Raw genomic sequence first — 16,928 nt, forward strand, 5'->3', positions numbered from 1 at the left:
AGATTGATTCAAAGTTTTCTATCTAAGGAAAACCAGCTGATTGCATCGACTCATTGACTCTTCAGCAATCCCTCAAACTAAGCATGCTTGTAGCGACAGTGGAGAGGAAAAACTCCCTTTGAGTTTTCCCTTGGTCCAGCAGACGAGCTCCTTCAGGAGAAGACTCCTCCTACCCAGATGCACCACAGAGCGCCACAGGAAATCATTTCTGCCTGTGGTCATTGTAGAAGCAGTTTTATTGTCTTATATCAGAAATCAGAATTAGAATATATCCTACAACATGGCCCTATACTTACTTAGCAACCAAACTTAAAGGTCAGTTTTGAGTCTTAGTAACACCATGGTCTCCAAGGCTGCATGAGGGGGTTTGGCAAAAACAGAGAATAGCTGTATAAACATTTCTTGAGGGTCGCAGTGACTTTGACGCAAATCAGCACACGTGAATTCCAGTAAGATGTCGACACAGTATTCCTGTGCATATGCAGTTACGTAATGCGATGTGGAAACTATAAAGGCTGGTTCAGCTGGACTGAAGGTTGGGGGAATTATAACAGACGTGATGATGCGTTGCTGAATGTATGAAGTTTTTAAGACAGCTGTATGAATTTGGTTTTGTAAATAAATGTTCCCCCCTCCGGATGATGGAATGGTGCGAATCGTTGGCCTTCTTTCTGTCATAAGGGAATTCATTGGTGGTTCAGTGGTAGAATTCTTTCCTGCCATGTGGGAGGCCCAGGTTCGATTATCGGCCATTATGGTACATTTATGGTACATTGGTAGAATTCCCAATATATAAATATATATACTAGTAATTTCCCTCTGGGATTAGGGTTAGGGTTCTGATTGTGAATGGGAAGCCTGCTGAACCCTGACTGGGGTTCAAGGAGACAGAAGCAGACATAGAAAAAGAAGCATAGATACAAAAGGCAACTGTCAACCAGCTCCACAGGCGGCCCCGTCCAGGAAACACACAGCCAGGCAGACGAGCTCCGAGCCAGCTCCCATGTCAGAGGATGAAGAGAGCACATCCAGTTAGTCACAGTCAGAGAAACAGGACTACACTGGAAAACAGGCCAAGCTCCAACATCTAGAAACAAAGGTGTTGATGGCAGCAGCACAGCTGATATTTCTCTCCAGGATGGAGTCACAGCCAAACAGGAACAGACCAGATGAAGCTACTATGAGAAAAAGCAGAGAGAGCAGAACGTTAGAGATTGAACTAACAGATTCTGCAGAGTGGGAGAATAGAGATAGAATGAAGCAGAATGATGAAAAAGGGGTCCCTATGTCCTCCAGCAGTCTAAGCCTATAGCAGCAGAACTATATCTGCAGTTGGTCTGCCTCTATCAATGTTCAGCTCTGCTAGATTTTCAAGCCTTGGGGGATTATTTTTGCTAAACTTAACCAAACCAGAATGTTCTCCCTCGCCTTTCTGCAGGGTTCTTTGGTCTTAATACAGCTGTTTGATCTTTAATTTACTATAAAGAACCTCTGAGACCATAAACAGACATTTATTAGCTGATAAGTTTTTAAACAACACAAATCTGAAGAAGTTAAAAGTGGTTTAAAACGCTCCGTAAGGAAGTCAGGTTTGGGAACCATTCTGCTTACTGGGTGCTGAGAGGTGGTTGCTGCTACAGCTCTGCAGCTTTGGTCGGTTTCTGCTTCTGTTGATTTGGTGTTCCTCTGTAAGCTGTGTAGATTTCCACTTCAGCAGATATCCACTGTTCATCTTCCTCTCCAACATTTTCATTCATTCTGATGCTCTTCATCAAAGGAAAAGTTAGTTTCTATTTTATCTGGTTATCAGAAGCATTTAAAATGTCAAACTTATAGGTTTTCATGCTCACCTCAGTGGCTGGAGTCTTGGCTGCTCAGGAGGAGAAAACATGATGTTAAGTTCTGCTTCTAGATCTTCTGTCTACGTTTACTTTCTGTTTTCTAAAGATCATGGAATATTTAAGATGAATAAAGTCATAGAAGTCATGTTTCACTAATTGTTTTCATTTTCTTGGACAAAAAATGTATGAAAATTCCAAAAACAGTTTCTGTTTCTGTGGCTTTAGCTTGTTTTGGACAAATGATTGAGTATCATGGTGACCCCTGATAAAGACCACCAGCCAAATGCAGCTGATCTGCTTAAGGAATCCAAGCTGTGATGGTCTCCTCATGTCGCTACATCTTTCCTTCTCTCTGTCCTGTACGATCAGCAAAATTACAGTCTTTGTTGTGTTTTCTGCTGACTTACCTTCTTGATGTTCAGATATTTTTCTGCAGCAAACCAGCAGAGCCACAGATAACAGGATGGTGAAGATGATTAGAGTCAGAGGCACAAACTGCAGAAGAGCTGCTGAAAGGAGAACCAGTTAGCTTGGATCAGTAATCATAGTGGGCTGTGGTTCTGTTACTGGCTAACAATCTCTGATTATTTCTACCACATGCATCTAAATACATTCAGAAGGACACAGACATCTTCTGTTAGCAGACAGCAGAGTTTCAGCTCCTCAGTTTAATGCAGAACCTAAAGAAAGCCTCCATCTTTAGATGAGCTGATGGAAATTCTCCATTCAGATTAAAGAGGTTAGAATGATGTGAAGATTGCATCCATTCCTTACTGCACACCTTTAGATGTTGTTGTGTTCTTCTGAGTCAGAACAGACATATCTGTAGGTTGAGGGGAAGCAGACGGTCTGGAACTTCCTGAACTGGAGCTTGAACTGCTTGGTGGTGAAGAGACGGACGGATCGAACGCTGTGAGACATGTTTGCATTGTGGCTTGATTAGAGCTGCTGAGGAAGACAGTTTTATATTTAATTGATCAGTGATGCTCCTCAGTCGATACTCACCGGTTCTGACAGTAACATGAAAGTCTGTGCATGAACTTCTGTCTGGTTTACATCTATACCATCCTGAGTCAGACTGGGTCAGCTGTGTGATGGATGCATACAGGACACTGTTTATAAATTCAATGATGTATCTTCCTCTTTCAGCTCCGCCTCCATCTGTCTGCAGAAGAACCTCTCCTTGTTCTCCACATCGTCCTCTGCAGAAGGATTTGGTTTTTCCAGAGGAACCAGAGGAACAGGCGACAGTGAGCGAACTGCCAGGTTCTTTAAAGACGTGATGATCTTTGGTTCCGTCCAGCAGAGCTGCAGAAAATAACCAGTTACTTTCTGTTCTCAGTATGATGCAGTCTGATCACAGTAGCACCAGTTTCACTGCACTAACACCAGAAGCTGCCCATTTTAACCAGTCTGAGGCTAGAACAGTAAAACCAGCACAATCTAGAGAGATTAAAAACCTCTGCTTCAGTTTATCAGAGACTCACCGTCTGCAACAAACAGTCTGAAGTCTTGGTAAATGGCTGATTTTGAAGAGTATCCCAAACCACATCTGTAGAGTCCTGAGTCAGACTGGGTCAGCTCTGAGATGCTCACATAAAGCGAGAAAAATCCAGAAGTAATTTCTTTAAATTGCTCCGTTTTATATCGTTTTGTTTGAGCTAAAAGCTCTTTGGTTTTAATCAGAATGTTTCCTGCTTCACAGTTTTTCCTGCAGAAGAATGTCCAGGTCCCAGACATATAAAGGCCACACATAGCTGTGATGTTTTCTCCAGCTACACCGTACAAGTTTTTCAGTGCATTAGTAGAAATTCTGTTTATGACCTGCAGAGCTGCAGAGAATAGCAACAGGTTGGCGTTAGCTCTTCCTGTGAGAAACCACCAATGATTGACATTTCTACACACACCAATAGAAAGGAAGTCATAAATGTTCTAGCAGAAGTTAAAAATGAGCAGAAGTAGATGTTTGGGTGAAACAGAACAGATGTGTCTGTGTTGCGCAGTTAGCTGCTAAAGACATGACAGCATTTAAAGGGAAACTGTTAAAAGATTCATTGATCTAAACTCTACAAGATGAAAGACGGTGAAGAGACGATGCTCTATCAGCGCCATGTTATTTAGGAAGGACACTGAGCTTTCCTAACATAGAACAGACTGAACTACAGCCATGTTATAGACATCTGACACACATCTATTCAATTAAATTCTATTCAGTTTATTTCTATAGCTCCAATTCCCATCATGTCATCTCAGGTCACTTTCTAGTTCACCAGATCATCCAGTCAGATTGATTCAAAATTTTCTATCTAAGGAAAACCAGCTGATTGCATCGACTCATTGACTCTTCAGCAATCCCTCACACTAAGCATGCTTGTAGCGACAGTGGAGAGGAAAAACTCCCTTTGAACAGGAAGACCTCTACTGTAAGGTCTGACAGCTGGAACCCCCAAAGACCAGGAGCCAATTCAGCTTCATGAACAGAAACAAGAAAGAAAGGAGGAAGATCAGCGGAAATGAAATGCTTGGAGAAACGAGTAGCTGATAGAAAAACATCCAGAAACCTGTTGGAGGTAAGAGGTTGAATGCAGTAGCAGACAAAAATCATAAACTAAAAATTATTGAATAAAAGGCAAGAAATGAACTAAAACTGAAAACAATATTACAAGAAATTGGATGATGAACATTAATGATTAAATGATTGTGCAGGAAAGTTTTGAACCGTCACCTTAACATGGTGGAGGGGTTTCAGTGCCTGGTGATCCCAGAGGCTATGTTGTCAGGGGCTAAATGCCCCTGGTAGGGTCTCCCAAGGCAAACAGGCTCTGGGTGACAGGTCAGACAAAGAGCGGTTCAAAAACCCTCATGACGAGAAATACAGCAAGGCAAGTGACGTCACCCGGGACCCCACCCTCGAGCCAGGCCTGGGTTTGGGGTTCGTCGGTGAGTGCCTGGTGGTCGGGTTTTTCCTCGCGGGACTGGGCCGGGCCCAGCCCGAAGGAGCAACGCAAGGCCATCCCCCAGTGGGCCCACCACCTGAACGGGGAACCATGAGGGACTGGTGCAAAGTGGATTGGGCGGCAGCCATAGGCAGAGGGTGTTAGAAACGGCCCATCCCAGGGAGGGATGATGATCGGGAGGAACGGGCCCCCAGCTCTGAACCCGAGTGGTGTCTCATTATTGGACTTCTGTGCAAGTCATGGATTGTCCATAATGAACACCATGTTCAGGCATAAGGATGTCCATCGGTGCACTTGGCACCAGGACACCCTAGGCCGAAGGTCGATGATCGACTTTGTAGTCATATCTTCTGATCTTCGGCCGCATGTCTTGGACACTCGGATGAAGAGAGGGGCGGAGCTGTCCACCGACCACCACCTGGTGGTGAGTTGGATACGCTGGAAGAGGAGGAAGCCTGAATGACTGGGCAGGCCCAAACGAGTAGTGAGGGTCTGCTGGGAACGTCTGGTGGAACCCTCGGTCAGGGACGTGTTCAACTCCCACCTCCGGGAGAGCTTCTCTCAGGAGCTGCAGCTGCCTGTAGCTGTGGCCGTAAGGTTCGCGGTGCCTGTCGTGGCGGCAATGCCCAAACCCGGTGGTGGACACCGAGAGTAAGGGATGCTGTCAAGCTGAAGAAGGAGTCCTATCGAGCTTGGCTGGCTTGTGGGACGCCTGAAGCAGCAAGCAGGTACTGTGAGGCCAAGCGTGTCATGGCCCGGGCGGTTGCAGAGGCAAAATCTCGGGCCTGGGAGGAGTTCGGAGAGGCCATGGTAAAAGACTATCGGTTGGCCTCAAAGCGATTCTGGCAAACCGTCCGGCGCCTCCGGAGGGGAAAGCAGTGCTTCGCTAACACTGTTTTCAGTGGGAGTTGGGAGCTGCTGACCTTGAAGGAGGATATGGTCGGGCGGTGGAAGGAATACTTTGAGGATCTCCTCAACCCGACAGACACGCCTTCCGTGGGGGAAGAAGAGACGTGGTGCTTGGGGCTGGATTCGTTCATCACCCAGGCCGAAGTCACCGATGTGGTCAAAAAACTCCATGGTGGCAAGGCTTCGGGGGTGGACGAGATCCGTCCTGAGTATCTTGGAGCTCTGGATGTTGTCGGGCTGTCATGGTTGACACGTCTCTTCAACATCGCGTGGAGGTCGGGGACAGTTCCCCTGGATTGGCTGACTGGGGTGGTGGTTCCCCTCCACAAGAAGGGGGACCGGAGGGTGTGTTCCAACTATCGGGGAATCACACTTCTCAGCCTCCCCAGAAAGGCCTATGCCAGGGTGCTGGAGAGGAGAGTCCGGCTGATTGTCGAACCTCGGCTGCAGGAGGAGCAGTGTGGTTTTCGTCCTGGCCGTGGAACAGTGGACCAGCTCTACACCCCCTGCAGGGTGCTTGAGGGTTCATGGGAGTTTGTCCAACCAGTCCACATGGACTTGGAGAAGGCATTTGACCGTGTCCCTCGTGCCACCCTGTGGGGGGTGTGAGTATGGAGTCGGTGGCCCTTTGTTAGGGGCCATCTGTTCTCTGTACAAGCGGAGTAGGAGTCTGGTTCGCACTGGTTCGAGTCATGGCATGATTCCAACAGGGTTGCCCTCTGTCACCGGTCCTGTTCATAACTTTTATGGACAGAATTTCTAGGCACAGCCAAGGACCGGAGGGGGTCTGGTTCGGGGACCAGCGGATCTCGTCCCTGCTATTTGCGGATGATGTAGTTCTGCTGGCTCCCTCCTGCCAAGACCTACAGCGTGCGCTGGGGCGGTTCGCAGCCAAGAGTGAAACGGCCGGGATGAGAATCAGCTCCTACAAGTCCGAGGCCATGGTTCTCGACCGGAAAAAGGTGGCTTGTCCCCTTCAGGTTGGAGGAGAGTCCTTGCCTCAAGTGGAGGAGTTCAAGTATCTTGGGGTCCTGTTCACGAGTGAGGGAAGAATGGAGCGGGAGATCGATAGACGGATCGGTGCAGCTGCTGCAATAATGCGGGCGCTGCACCGGTCTGTCGTGGTGAAGAGAGAGCTGAGCGAAAAGGCAAAGCTCTTAATTTACCGGTCGGTCTACGTTCCTACCCTCACCTATGGTCATGAAATCTGGATCATGACAGAAAGAACGAGATCCCGGATACAAGCGGCTGAAATGAGCTTCCTCCGCAGGGTGGCTGGGCTCTCCCTTAGAGATAGGGTGACGAGCTCGGTCATTCGGGAGAGGCTCAGTGTAGAGCCGGTTCTCCTCCACATCGAGAGGAGTCAGTTGAGGGGGCTCGAACATCTTCTTTGGATGCCCCCTGGATGCCTCCCTCATGAGGTGTTCCCGGCACGTCCCACTGGGAGGAGGCCCAGGACATGCTGGAAAGACTATGTCTCTTGACTGGCCTGGGAGCGCCTAGGGCTTCCCCCAACAGAGCTGGAGTAGGTGTCTGCGGAGAGGGAAGTCTGGAGTCTCTGCTTAGTCTGCTGCCACTGCGACCCGGTTCCGGATAAAGCGGAAGACGACGAATAAGAGTACGAGTTTTATTTATCATTTGAGCTTATTTAAAATGTCTCTAAAATGTTTATAATGTGGGAACTGTTTTCACACCAGCTCAAGATGTTAGAGGGACATATTTGGAGGAAAAAAAGAGTATTAAAGGTGATTGAATAGTTACTGGTAAACCTAAACCAGTAATATTCATTCTGGATCAGCTGTCTGATCTACTTTCTATAGTTCTAGTGAGGACGCAGGCAGCAGCGTCTGGATCAGCTGTCTGATCAATTTTTTCTGATTCAGCTTTTTTCTTTTCTGATCAATTTTACTAAAGACTAAGGAAACAGTAGAAGCCATTGAACGTTTTGCAGCTTTCCTGGGCCTATCCTCCTTCAATTCCTTTTTAAACATCAATCTTTGTACTAAAATATTCTTTCTGTCATTATTTGTGTACATTAAGATCTAAAGAGAAGCGCCACCTCCTGGTCAGACCCTGTACTTCAGTAAAAGGGTGGAGTCTGAGTAACAAAATGAAGCAGGAGGGGGGGGTTGACTGTAGTGGCTGGAAGTCGGAGGGCAGTGGGCGCCATTTGGCCTCCGTTTGACTGGGTACGGCCATTTTGAATGGCTGCTACTGTAGTTTTTCAACATTAGTCCTTTAATCCAGGAGATTTGGTCTCTGATGTAAAACAGTTAATGTTGTTTATCCTTTTTTAGCCTCTGTGTTTTATACGGATTCTTTTATTTTGTAAAGCTGGGGTAAAATCTTTGAAAGGTCTGTTTTTCGAAAGTCAGCAGGAGCAAAGATAAGAGCAGCCACAGCAGCAGCAGCAGCCTAGCAGGTACTGATGTGTGGTTGATGACAGTAGACCACATCAGACGGAACAGTTTCCTTCCTGAATAAGTCAGGGAACACAACAACCAAGCAGCTAAGGAACCAACCCACAGCAGCTGCTGCTAGTGGATTGATTCCAAGACGCAGATCAGAAATCCAGACGTTTGGAACACGGTGGAAGGGAACAAGAGTGAAGGCGAAATGGAGTCGATGGAAATGATGCATACGAGCAGCAACTAATAGAGAAAGAAAGAAATGGAAACGTTTTAGGAGAATAATGAAGGGAATCATAGGAGTATAAAAATCAACTAAATAATTTAGTCAGCAGAAGAGCTGCTGTAGTTGCTGCATGGCGGGAACGTCGCTCGCTTTATTTGAAAGGTCTGAACCTGATGTCTTGATGAATCCTGCACCATTTTACAGCTGAATTCATTATTATGGCTCACATTTAATTAAAGCTGAAGGAATCTGAGACACAAAGTGCATATTTGATACTAAACTGTCACCATTTTACACCTTTAACTATGTTCCTCCTTTGCGTTTAGAAGATTCCCTCTGAATTTGGAGTTTACAGATTTTATTTCAGTTTCAAACTAAACTTTGAAATGTACATGTGAAGAACATTTACATGAAATCTGCTTGGTTAGAAAATATCTGCAATCATTCAGAGAAAAGGAAATATTCAGACTGAAGCTACAGTTTCTAAAACACTGGAATTATTTATAAACTGACTGAACGTTTCTGGAAAAACAAACAAGAGAAGAAGTAAATAAGGAGAAAATTTACTCACAAACCCAGATGAAGCAGATCAAGCACTTGCGGATGTTCATGATGAAGCTAATGAATTGCTGCTGCAACTTTTCACACTTTTTGCTGTTGAATTGAACGACTTCCTCCTCTAGACATGATGCAGAGCGTCAGTCTTCCTCTGTCTGTCATCTGCAGCCACAGTCAGGCTCTCCGACTTTTCTACGTCTCCAGGAAGACGTTAAATATAATATGTTTATTATCTTTTCAAAGTGCAACATACAAAAACACACGAGAGTATAAAGCATACACATATTTAAAAAATTACCAAAACAACAATAGTAATAATACAAGAAAAAAACATTCAATAACAGAGGGAAAGAGAAGAGAGAAAGATAGGAAGAAAAAAATAAAAATAAAAAATGGAAACAAGCCAGACAAGTTATCTAAGTAACAGTTAAACTGCACTGATTACCTTTTATACTTTAGGAACTACATGTCTATGAAGCCATGCTGAGAAACTGAGCGGCTGTCAGGGTCAGTCTGAGACTGAGAAAGATGATCCAGAACCGCCTGACAGATACTGTAGAACTTATTAGTGGAGCCTTTAACATCGTACCGCAGTTTTTCCACATTTTAAACCGAGGAACTTTGTCAGGTTTCCACAATCTTGATATCACTTCCTTAGCTATTACCATTCCATAAACCACAGTTTGTATAGAAATGCTGCAGTTCTTCAGTCGGGGAGAATCTCCATCAATGCAGGCCGGGGGTCTGGAATTAAGGTGCATTTCTAAATGATATATCTGATAGTGATGGAGGAAAAGCATGGTTGCGGTAAATTTGGGCGTGAACTGATTCATTCGTTAGGTCACAGTGTACCTTCATTTGTTTCCATATCTTTAAACAGTTTAAAACAACAAAATTATTTAGTCCACTATTTCTGGGGGAAATTGGTGCTGAGAAAAGAAGTTTATGAAGAGAACCGTTTCCAACAAAGCTTCTTTCAATAGCCACCCACGGGGGTGGATTTGCAGAGAGTTTTTGAGCATCACCCTCCTGCCAGTAGACCAAGGCCCTTGGATTCGCTGCCCAATAGTAGTGCTGAAAGCATGGTAACCCTAGCCCCCCCCCTCCATCTCTCTTTGTTTATGTAAATGGGTGTTCGATATTCTATGGGCTTTAAACAATTATTGAGTGCAGTGATTTAAAAAAGGCCCTTGTTAAAAAATAGGTATGCTCTAAAAAAAGGTGCAAAACTTTAGGCAAAGACACCATTTTAATGGCGTTTATTCGGCCCATCATTGAGAGTGGGAGTGTTCTCCATTTCTCAACATCTTTCCGAAGATTATCCACTTTTGGTCTTTTGGCAAAATAACTCCAAGATATTCAGTTTGTCAGTTATCTTAAATAAAAGATTATCTAAGAATTCAGTAGGGAGGCTGGCATAAATTCAGACTTTTGCCAATTAACAGTATAACCTGAAATCTCACCAAATGACTGAATAAGATGTAGAAGAACAGGTACTGACTGCTCAGGATGGCATAGAAAGACCACAACATCATCGGCATACAATGAAATGTGGTGATTAATGCCCCCCAATGGAATTGGTTTGATTAAGGTGGGATTTCTAAAACTAATAGCGAGGGGCTCCACAGATCACAAAAAGCAGAGGACTAAGGGGGCAACCCTGGCGGGTTCCCCGATGCCATAGAAATGGCTCTGACTTGTCCTGGTTTGTGAGAACAGAGGCAGATGGTTGAGCATGCATAGTTTTAATCTAAGACACAAATCTACTACCAAACCCAAACTCCCGTCCCGTCTGGATAATGGCCACTGTAATCGGTCAAATGCCTTTTCAGCATCCAGGCAGAGAACAGCTCCCCTAAACTTACTGTCATATTTATGGTATAGAATGTTCATTAACCGCCTGATATTGAAAAAAGAAAACCTTTTAGGGACAAAGCCTGTCTGGTGCAGGTGAGGAATAGAAGAAATATATTTATTTAGCCTATTTGCCAGAACTTTAGCGAATATTTTAATGGCAGAATTCAATAATGCAATAGGCCGATACGATGAAAGCTCTGGGTGGGTTGTTTTTTGTTGTTTTTTTGTTTTGTTTTCATGGACCTCACCCTTTCTTGGGCATCTGGAATCCGCCCTTGAGGGGGTGGGGGTGAGGGGGGGTGGTACTGTCAGGAATCCAGTTTGTGTGGTCTGTTTAGTGTCTGTCTCTCCCTCCACCACCAGGTGGCGCCCTGTCCTTGTTGGTCCTCCCTGCACACCTGCGGCTCTTTGGATCATTATCTGGAGGAGTACTTAAGCAGTGGACTGCCACTACCTCGACGCCAGAGTGTTTGCCAGTTTTGGGTACTATAGCCATGCTTAGATTAGCAAAGCCTAACCTGAGTCTTTGTATCTCTGAGTCTAACCTTGTTTTTATGTCTTTGCCTTTGGCAGGAAGTATCCATTTAAAACGTCCCCACTTTCCTTGATGGGCACTTGGTTGGTCCTTGGTTGGTCCTTGGATGGTCCTTGGCTGGTCCTTGGTTGGTCCTTGGCTGGTCCTTGGTTGGTCCTTGGCTGGTCCTTGGTTGGTCCTTGGCTGGTCCTTGGTTGGTCCTTGGCTGGTCCTTGGCTGGTCCTTGGTTGGTCCTTGGTTGGTCCTTGGTTGGTCCTTGGCTGGTCCTTGGTTGGTCCTTGGTTGGTCCTTGGTTGGTCCTTGGTTGGTCCTTGGCTGGTCCTTGGTTGGTCCTTGGCTGGTCCTTGGCTGGTCCTTGGCTGGTCCTTGGTTGGTCCTTGGCTGGTCCTTGGTTGGTCCTTGGCTGGTCCTTGGCTGGTCCTTGGTTGGTCCTTGGCTGGTCCCCTACAATTCCTTTAAAAAAATTAAAATAGTCTGTCATGATTTGTGGACCTTAAGATCTAAAGAGAAGTATGCTGATGAAGATTCTCAGTCATCCAGGTCATAGTCATTCTGTAAAAGTAAAAAGAAAAGAATCTCCCCCCTTTAACCACCGACCTTCAGAATAATAAACAGGTTTCAGATATTACAGGCTAACAATGGAACCAAACGAGCCGCTCGTCGGTTTCCATTTGCATGTTTCCAAGCGATACAAGGCCTTGTCTATATAAAGACTCAAACTCACTGCAGATCCAGACATTAGATTGAGAAAACTTCCTGGAGGGGAAGCCAAACGTCTTCAAACCTTGGAAACCAAGTCCAGTGGATTGTTTTTTTTTTTTTTACAGAAAGATCTTAAGAGAAGCTTAATCTCCTGATCAGACCCTGTAATTCAGTTGGAGTCAGAGTAATAATTATAATTAAAGTAATATTTTCTGGTTACTCTTTATTTCGTCAGATAAAAAAGTGACATTGTATTACTTATTTCTTGATTACCACTGAAATAAACCCGCTCCCAATATATTACAGGTTTTACCATTTATTTGTGACCGCGTAAAAGTCAATAATAATCAGTATATTGTCAAAGGTTGTGCTTTTGGTGCGGTTTGGCATTGATCATGTCAGATTTCCCACCAGAAGGTGCCTGAAGGCTTCAGCTAGGCTGGACCAATCAGCTGCAGGTGGGCTGGATCATCAGCCTCACAGCCAGAGCACTAGAGGATTAGCAGGTCGTTCTTTGGCTGAATGTGACTATATGGTAACATTTAGCCTTCCTGAGCCTCTGAAGTATCTTTCCATGTCCATTCAGGTCATTCCTCTGAGAGCCTCTCTGCTGATTACCTTCCCAGGTTCTCAGAGTTCATCACATGCCTACAGGGAAGTCAAGATTCCAGAAAGGTATTTTCTGTTTAAAAGAAAACAGAATCAAACTGAGGAGGAACCCAAGAGATGATGAACAGGTCCTACCTGTTAGAAGGTTTTTATTCTTCATCTTCACCTGCTGACAGAAGATTTCACCTAAATAGATAATTGATGCTACCATTCAAGAAATAAACCTGAAAAAAACATTTTTCCTTAACAAAATAGCGATTTCAAACTAAATGACATTCTCAACATCTAGAATAAACATTCTGGGTGTCTAGAAATTAATCTCAGATCTCTGTATTACAATTGCTGGTCAGCATTTGTATTGTTTTGAGTATGAAGAAAGATCAGAGATTAATTTCAGAGATCATGAATACTTATATTCAATCAGGTCAATTTAATGCAATGCAGTTTATTTATATACTGCAACTCACAATACACATCATCTCCGGTCACTTTAAAGTTGCAGGGAATTGATTTTTAAAGGCACACTATGCAACATTTTTCAGTTAATTAATGTGTTCCATAACGTTATGGATGATTAAATGAGTAATTTCAGGTCGAACAAAGGTTTTCTCGGCCGCCCTGGTGGTCTGTGGGGGAAATACCGTACTTGCAATTGCAGGAGCCCTCGGTCCGCACCCACAGGCTCAGAAGTCTCGTGCATCGCGAGAGTCGGTCTTGCTCTACAGCGAGAACTGCTACACGCCCCCAGTGAAAGGCATGCTCGTTGCTAGCACAGTGGCGATATTTGTGCAGTTATCATGGCGGAACCAGCGAGAATTTTCTAACTCGAAAATTGGAACAAAATAGTCACAAAATAGTCAAAATAGACATGGTGATTCGTTGTGTTTGCCTGTCTGCTAAGCTCAAAACAACCGCGCCTGGCTTGACGGAGAAACCACGAGAACAGCTGAGCATATTTACAACAGTGCACTTTTACTTTCGCCCTTTAAATGTCAAATCATTCTGGCTTAAACATGTATATAACTGTACTTTTATTGTCCATATTGTCTTAAAATCTTTGGGGTTATTTTCGTTATCTTATGCAGGCCAGTTAGTGATACGTCAGCTTGTACCAACATCGATGTTTTCGCTCTGGTTGAAACGGCGTCTCACTCTTTGCTAAAACATTTCCATGACACAGATGAAGAAGTGACACCGTGTTCAGAACCAAATACAGTTTTCATTTCGTCTTTCATAATGGTTGATGTTTTTCTCTATTTCCCTTTTCCACGTTATTTACTGATCATTGCTTCTCTGCTGAGAGAAAATGGCTGAATGTAGCATGATGGCAGGTTCCTTTCAGGCCAGTTTAACCTGCATTATTCTGGCTTCACCTTCAGACTCATCACATCAGCAGATACGCTGTTATTTATTTGCAGTTAACACTTTTTTAGCTTTTATCTCATTTAGCAAATAGTTTTAATTTGAAGCTATAATTATATAGTCAATTACTCACATGGATAAAATAGTTGATAACTCTTAATTAATTAAAGGAAAAATCCAGTTTTTTTTATCATTTTATGGAAACATGGCTGAAAAATCAATGTCTGACTGTAGAAAGAATATTTTACCAGAGGATTCATTCCTCAGCCGAACCTTTAGTTTGTTCTTTATGGAAACATTTCATCACTTCTCAGGAGAAACTCCTTTTAGGGAAGAACATTTTCCCATCCAGGATAATCAGAGACACTGGTCACCTTTGGGGGCTTTAAGGACATTTTCACTAAAAACTTTTAGTTTAATGACCTGTGCTGTGAGGTTGGAGTTGGCATTTATGTGAGGCTAGAGTTTAACCAAGAGGCGAGGCGTGACGTTCAAATAAGGAAGTTGAAATTAGATTAGAAGGATTTAAACGAAGGGGATGGAAAACCATCAGCACTTCAAGATGAACAACTATCTTAGTTTTTGCTCCTTGATCTTCTTCTGTGAGTCTTTTTTTTATTTTAATACCAAAAATTATGTTTTATGTTTATTATAGATTCAGAAATATCATTGAGAAGAATGTAGAGTAAGGATTTTATTGGAAACTTATATTAAGAATCTTTTTAAAATCAAAAGTCAGAACATTTACTTTACATCCATAGATTATTGTTGAGATGTAACAAAATAAAAGCCAAATATCACGTTAAAGATATTCCTAACCTTTGATTTAATCTCATACCTGCTTTGCTGATGATAATCAGCTCTTTTTATCTTTATCTGGAAGCGTCTCTCTGACATGCTGTATAATGTTGTTCAGTTTTTACCAGCAGATCAGTGATGTATTGATAACTACAACCGGAAGTTATAGTTCGTTAATATTTAATTCAAACCAAGTAATGATCTTTAGTTAAATGATTATAACTGGTTCATTTCCAGGTATTATTAACTGCTTACCTTTAGGACATTTTGGACCTGCTGTTAAAATCCAAGATGTCTTCACCATCAATGAATTGTTTTAAAAATGAGAGAGTTATAATCAATAAGGAAAAGATTCCCTGACAGCTTGGGAACATACAGTACATCATACATTGTAACATCACTAACTTTGAAAGTCATTCTCATTTTATTGAGTCCTTGTGCATCGACTACTCTTCCGTTACCAAGTCTCACTGATGGTGGCTTTGTGAATTCCTGGTAATCCTGGTAGTATTTCTATAGAGCATTTCATGTGTCTTGATGCTCCTGAATCGATCAGCCATTCGACTTGTTTCAATTTTTCACCCTGATTATTCTCTCTGGCATCAATTGCACTTTCAGTTGCACTCTCAGAATTTTAATTCTCCTCACATGTTGCTTGTTTTACCTTTTGGGTTTGAATTTTATTTCCTATCTTTGGACAATTTCGTTTCAGTTGTCCCTCCTTCCCACAGTTAAAACATTTCCACTTGGATCTGTCAGCTGTGGATCCCCACTCACTAGAGTTTTCATTGCAGATGCGCCACCTGGTGTTGCACCACTGGTACTGTCATTTGCCTGCACACGTTTTTGTTCCTCATTTACTAATGATTGCTGCACGAATTGAAGAGTCAAACTGTCCATCTTTGTCTCCAGAGCAGTGACAGTTGCTGCATAGCTGGGTGAAGACTACCAAGCAATGTCAGAATCTGATCCTCCTCCTCAGTTACTGCACCAATAGCACAGAGTTGATCAGTTAATTCCTTCATGCGCTTCAATGCTCGGTTATCGTTTCTCCTTCCTTCATTTCACACCTGAAGTACTTCTTCTTTAGAAACTATTTATTTTCTAGAGTGTCTCTCTAATAAGGACCCTTCAGCGTATCCCACGCTTCTTTAGGTGACCGGCAGCTTGTTATCAGGTACAGTTGAGATGTACTTACATTAAACTCCAACAGTGAAAATGCTTTTTCTTTCCTTCTAGCGAATTCGGCTCGAGTAGCTGCATTAGCATCTGGCAGCAATGTTTCCGTCTCCATTACCATGGCCCATAGACTTCTAGCTTTCAGCAGATGCTCCATCTGGAATTTCCACGTAGCCCAGTTGTCTGGTCCACTTAGCTTGTCGATGAACAGTCTGTCCTCCATTGTGAATCCCACAACACCGAGTGCTCCACACAGAATCCATGTAAAACCACTGTTTTAAGCTCTTTTATTGGAACTGACTGGGAGCGACTGGGACCGACTGGGACCAACTGGGCCCATAACCTGATGAAGTTTTGCAAGCATTTATTTAACTAAAAACCACTGAACATACATAGCACCACAAGGTGGCAGTATTTCACACCCTGACCTGCATTGTCAAATTACTGTTTTACAGCAAAATGATGGTCAGTTCATTGGTTTAGCTGCTGGGATGCTCTGAGGGAGTCAGATTAGAATCAGATTAGCAGCATAGATGATCTACAGCAGACAGATGTGTGACAAAGGTCTTTGGTAACAGATTCCAGGTTCACTTAATCCAATAATTCAATTGAGAAAGCTTCCTGGAGAAGAAGAGAAACGTCTTCAAATGTTTCAAACCAAGTCCAGTGGATTTTTTTTTTTACTTTTATGGAATGACAATGACCTGGATGACTGAAAATCTTCATCAGCAATAATTCAAAGTTACCGATCTATATAATATATTTGATGATTTGATGGACCACGGTCCTGGAGATTGGACCACGGTCCTGGAGTTCAGACCACGGTCCTGGTGATTGGACCACTGTCCTGGTGATTGGACCACCGTCCTGGAGATTGGACCACGGTCCTGGTGATTGGACCACGGTCCTGGAGATTGGACCACGGTCCTGGTGAATGGACCACGGTCCTGGAGATTGGACCACGGTCCTGGAGATTGGACCACGGTC

The 16,928-nt window shown here is 43.6% G+C and overlaps 1 protein-coding gene across 1 annotated transcript; it reads right to left on the reverse strand.

Annotated features, from left to right (window-relative positions):
- Nucleotides 1-1,622: 1,622 nt before the first annotated feature.
- On the reverse strand, nt 1,623-4,855 carry LOC119798397. Its single transcript, XM_038307848.1, has 7 exons — nt 4,750-4,855; nt 3,329-3,673; nt 2,847-3,149; nt 2,623-2,751; nt 2,249-2,350; nt 1,851-1,870; nt 1,623-1,766 (listed from the first exon to the last, which is right to left on the reverse strand). Exons 1-7 carry the CDS (start codon nt 4,853-4,855, stop codon nt 1,635-1,637), a joined length of 1,137 nt encoding a protein of 378 aa, XP_038163776.1. The 3' UTR covers nt 1,623-1,634.
- Nucleotides 4,856-16,928: the final 12,073 nt, after the last annotated feature.

Source organism: Cyprinodon tularosa, unplaced genomic scaffold, assembly GCF_016077235.1.
Source record: "Cyprinodon tularosa strain WSP-4 unplaced genomic scaffold, ASM1607723v1 ctg1168, whole genome shotgun sequence".
NCBI lineage: Eukaryota > Metazoa > Chordata > Actinopteri > Cyprinodontiformes > Cyprinodontidae > Cyprinodon > Cyprinodon tularosa.

What these genes read in the sequence shown, in the direction of transcription:
- LOC119798397 (XM_038307848.1), bottom strand. Translation starts at nt 4,855, where the DNA reads ATGGCCTTGCGTTGCTCCTTCGGGCTGGGCCCGGCCCAGTCCCGCGAG. An exon ending in AACCCAGGCCTGGCTCGAGG is followed by an intron (nt 3,674 to 4,749) that starts GTGGGGTCCCGG and finishes TATTCTCTGCAG; the next exon opens with CTCTGCAGGTCATAAACAGA. An exon ending in AATATCTGAACATCAAGAAG is followed by an intron (nt 1,871 to 2,248) that starts GTAAGTCAGCAG and finishes CCTCCTGAGCAG; the next exon opens with CCAAGACTCCAGCCACTGAG.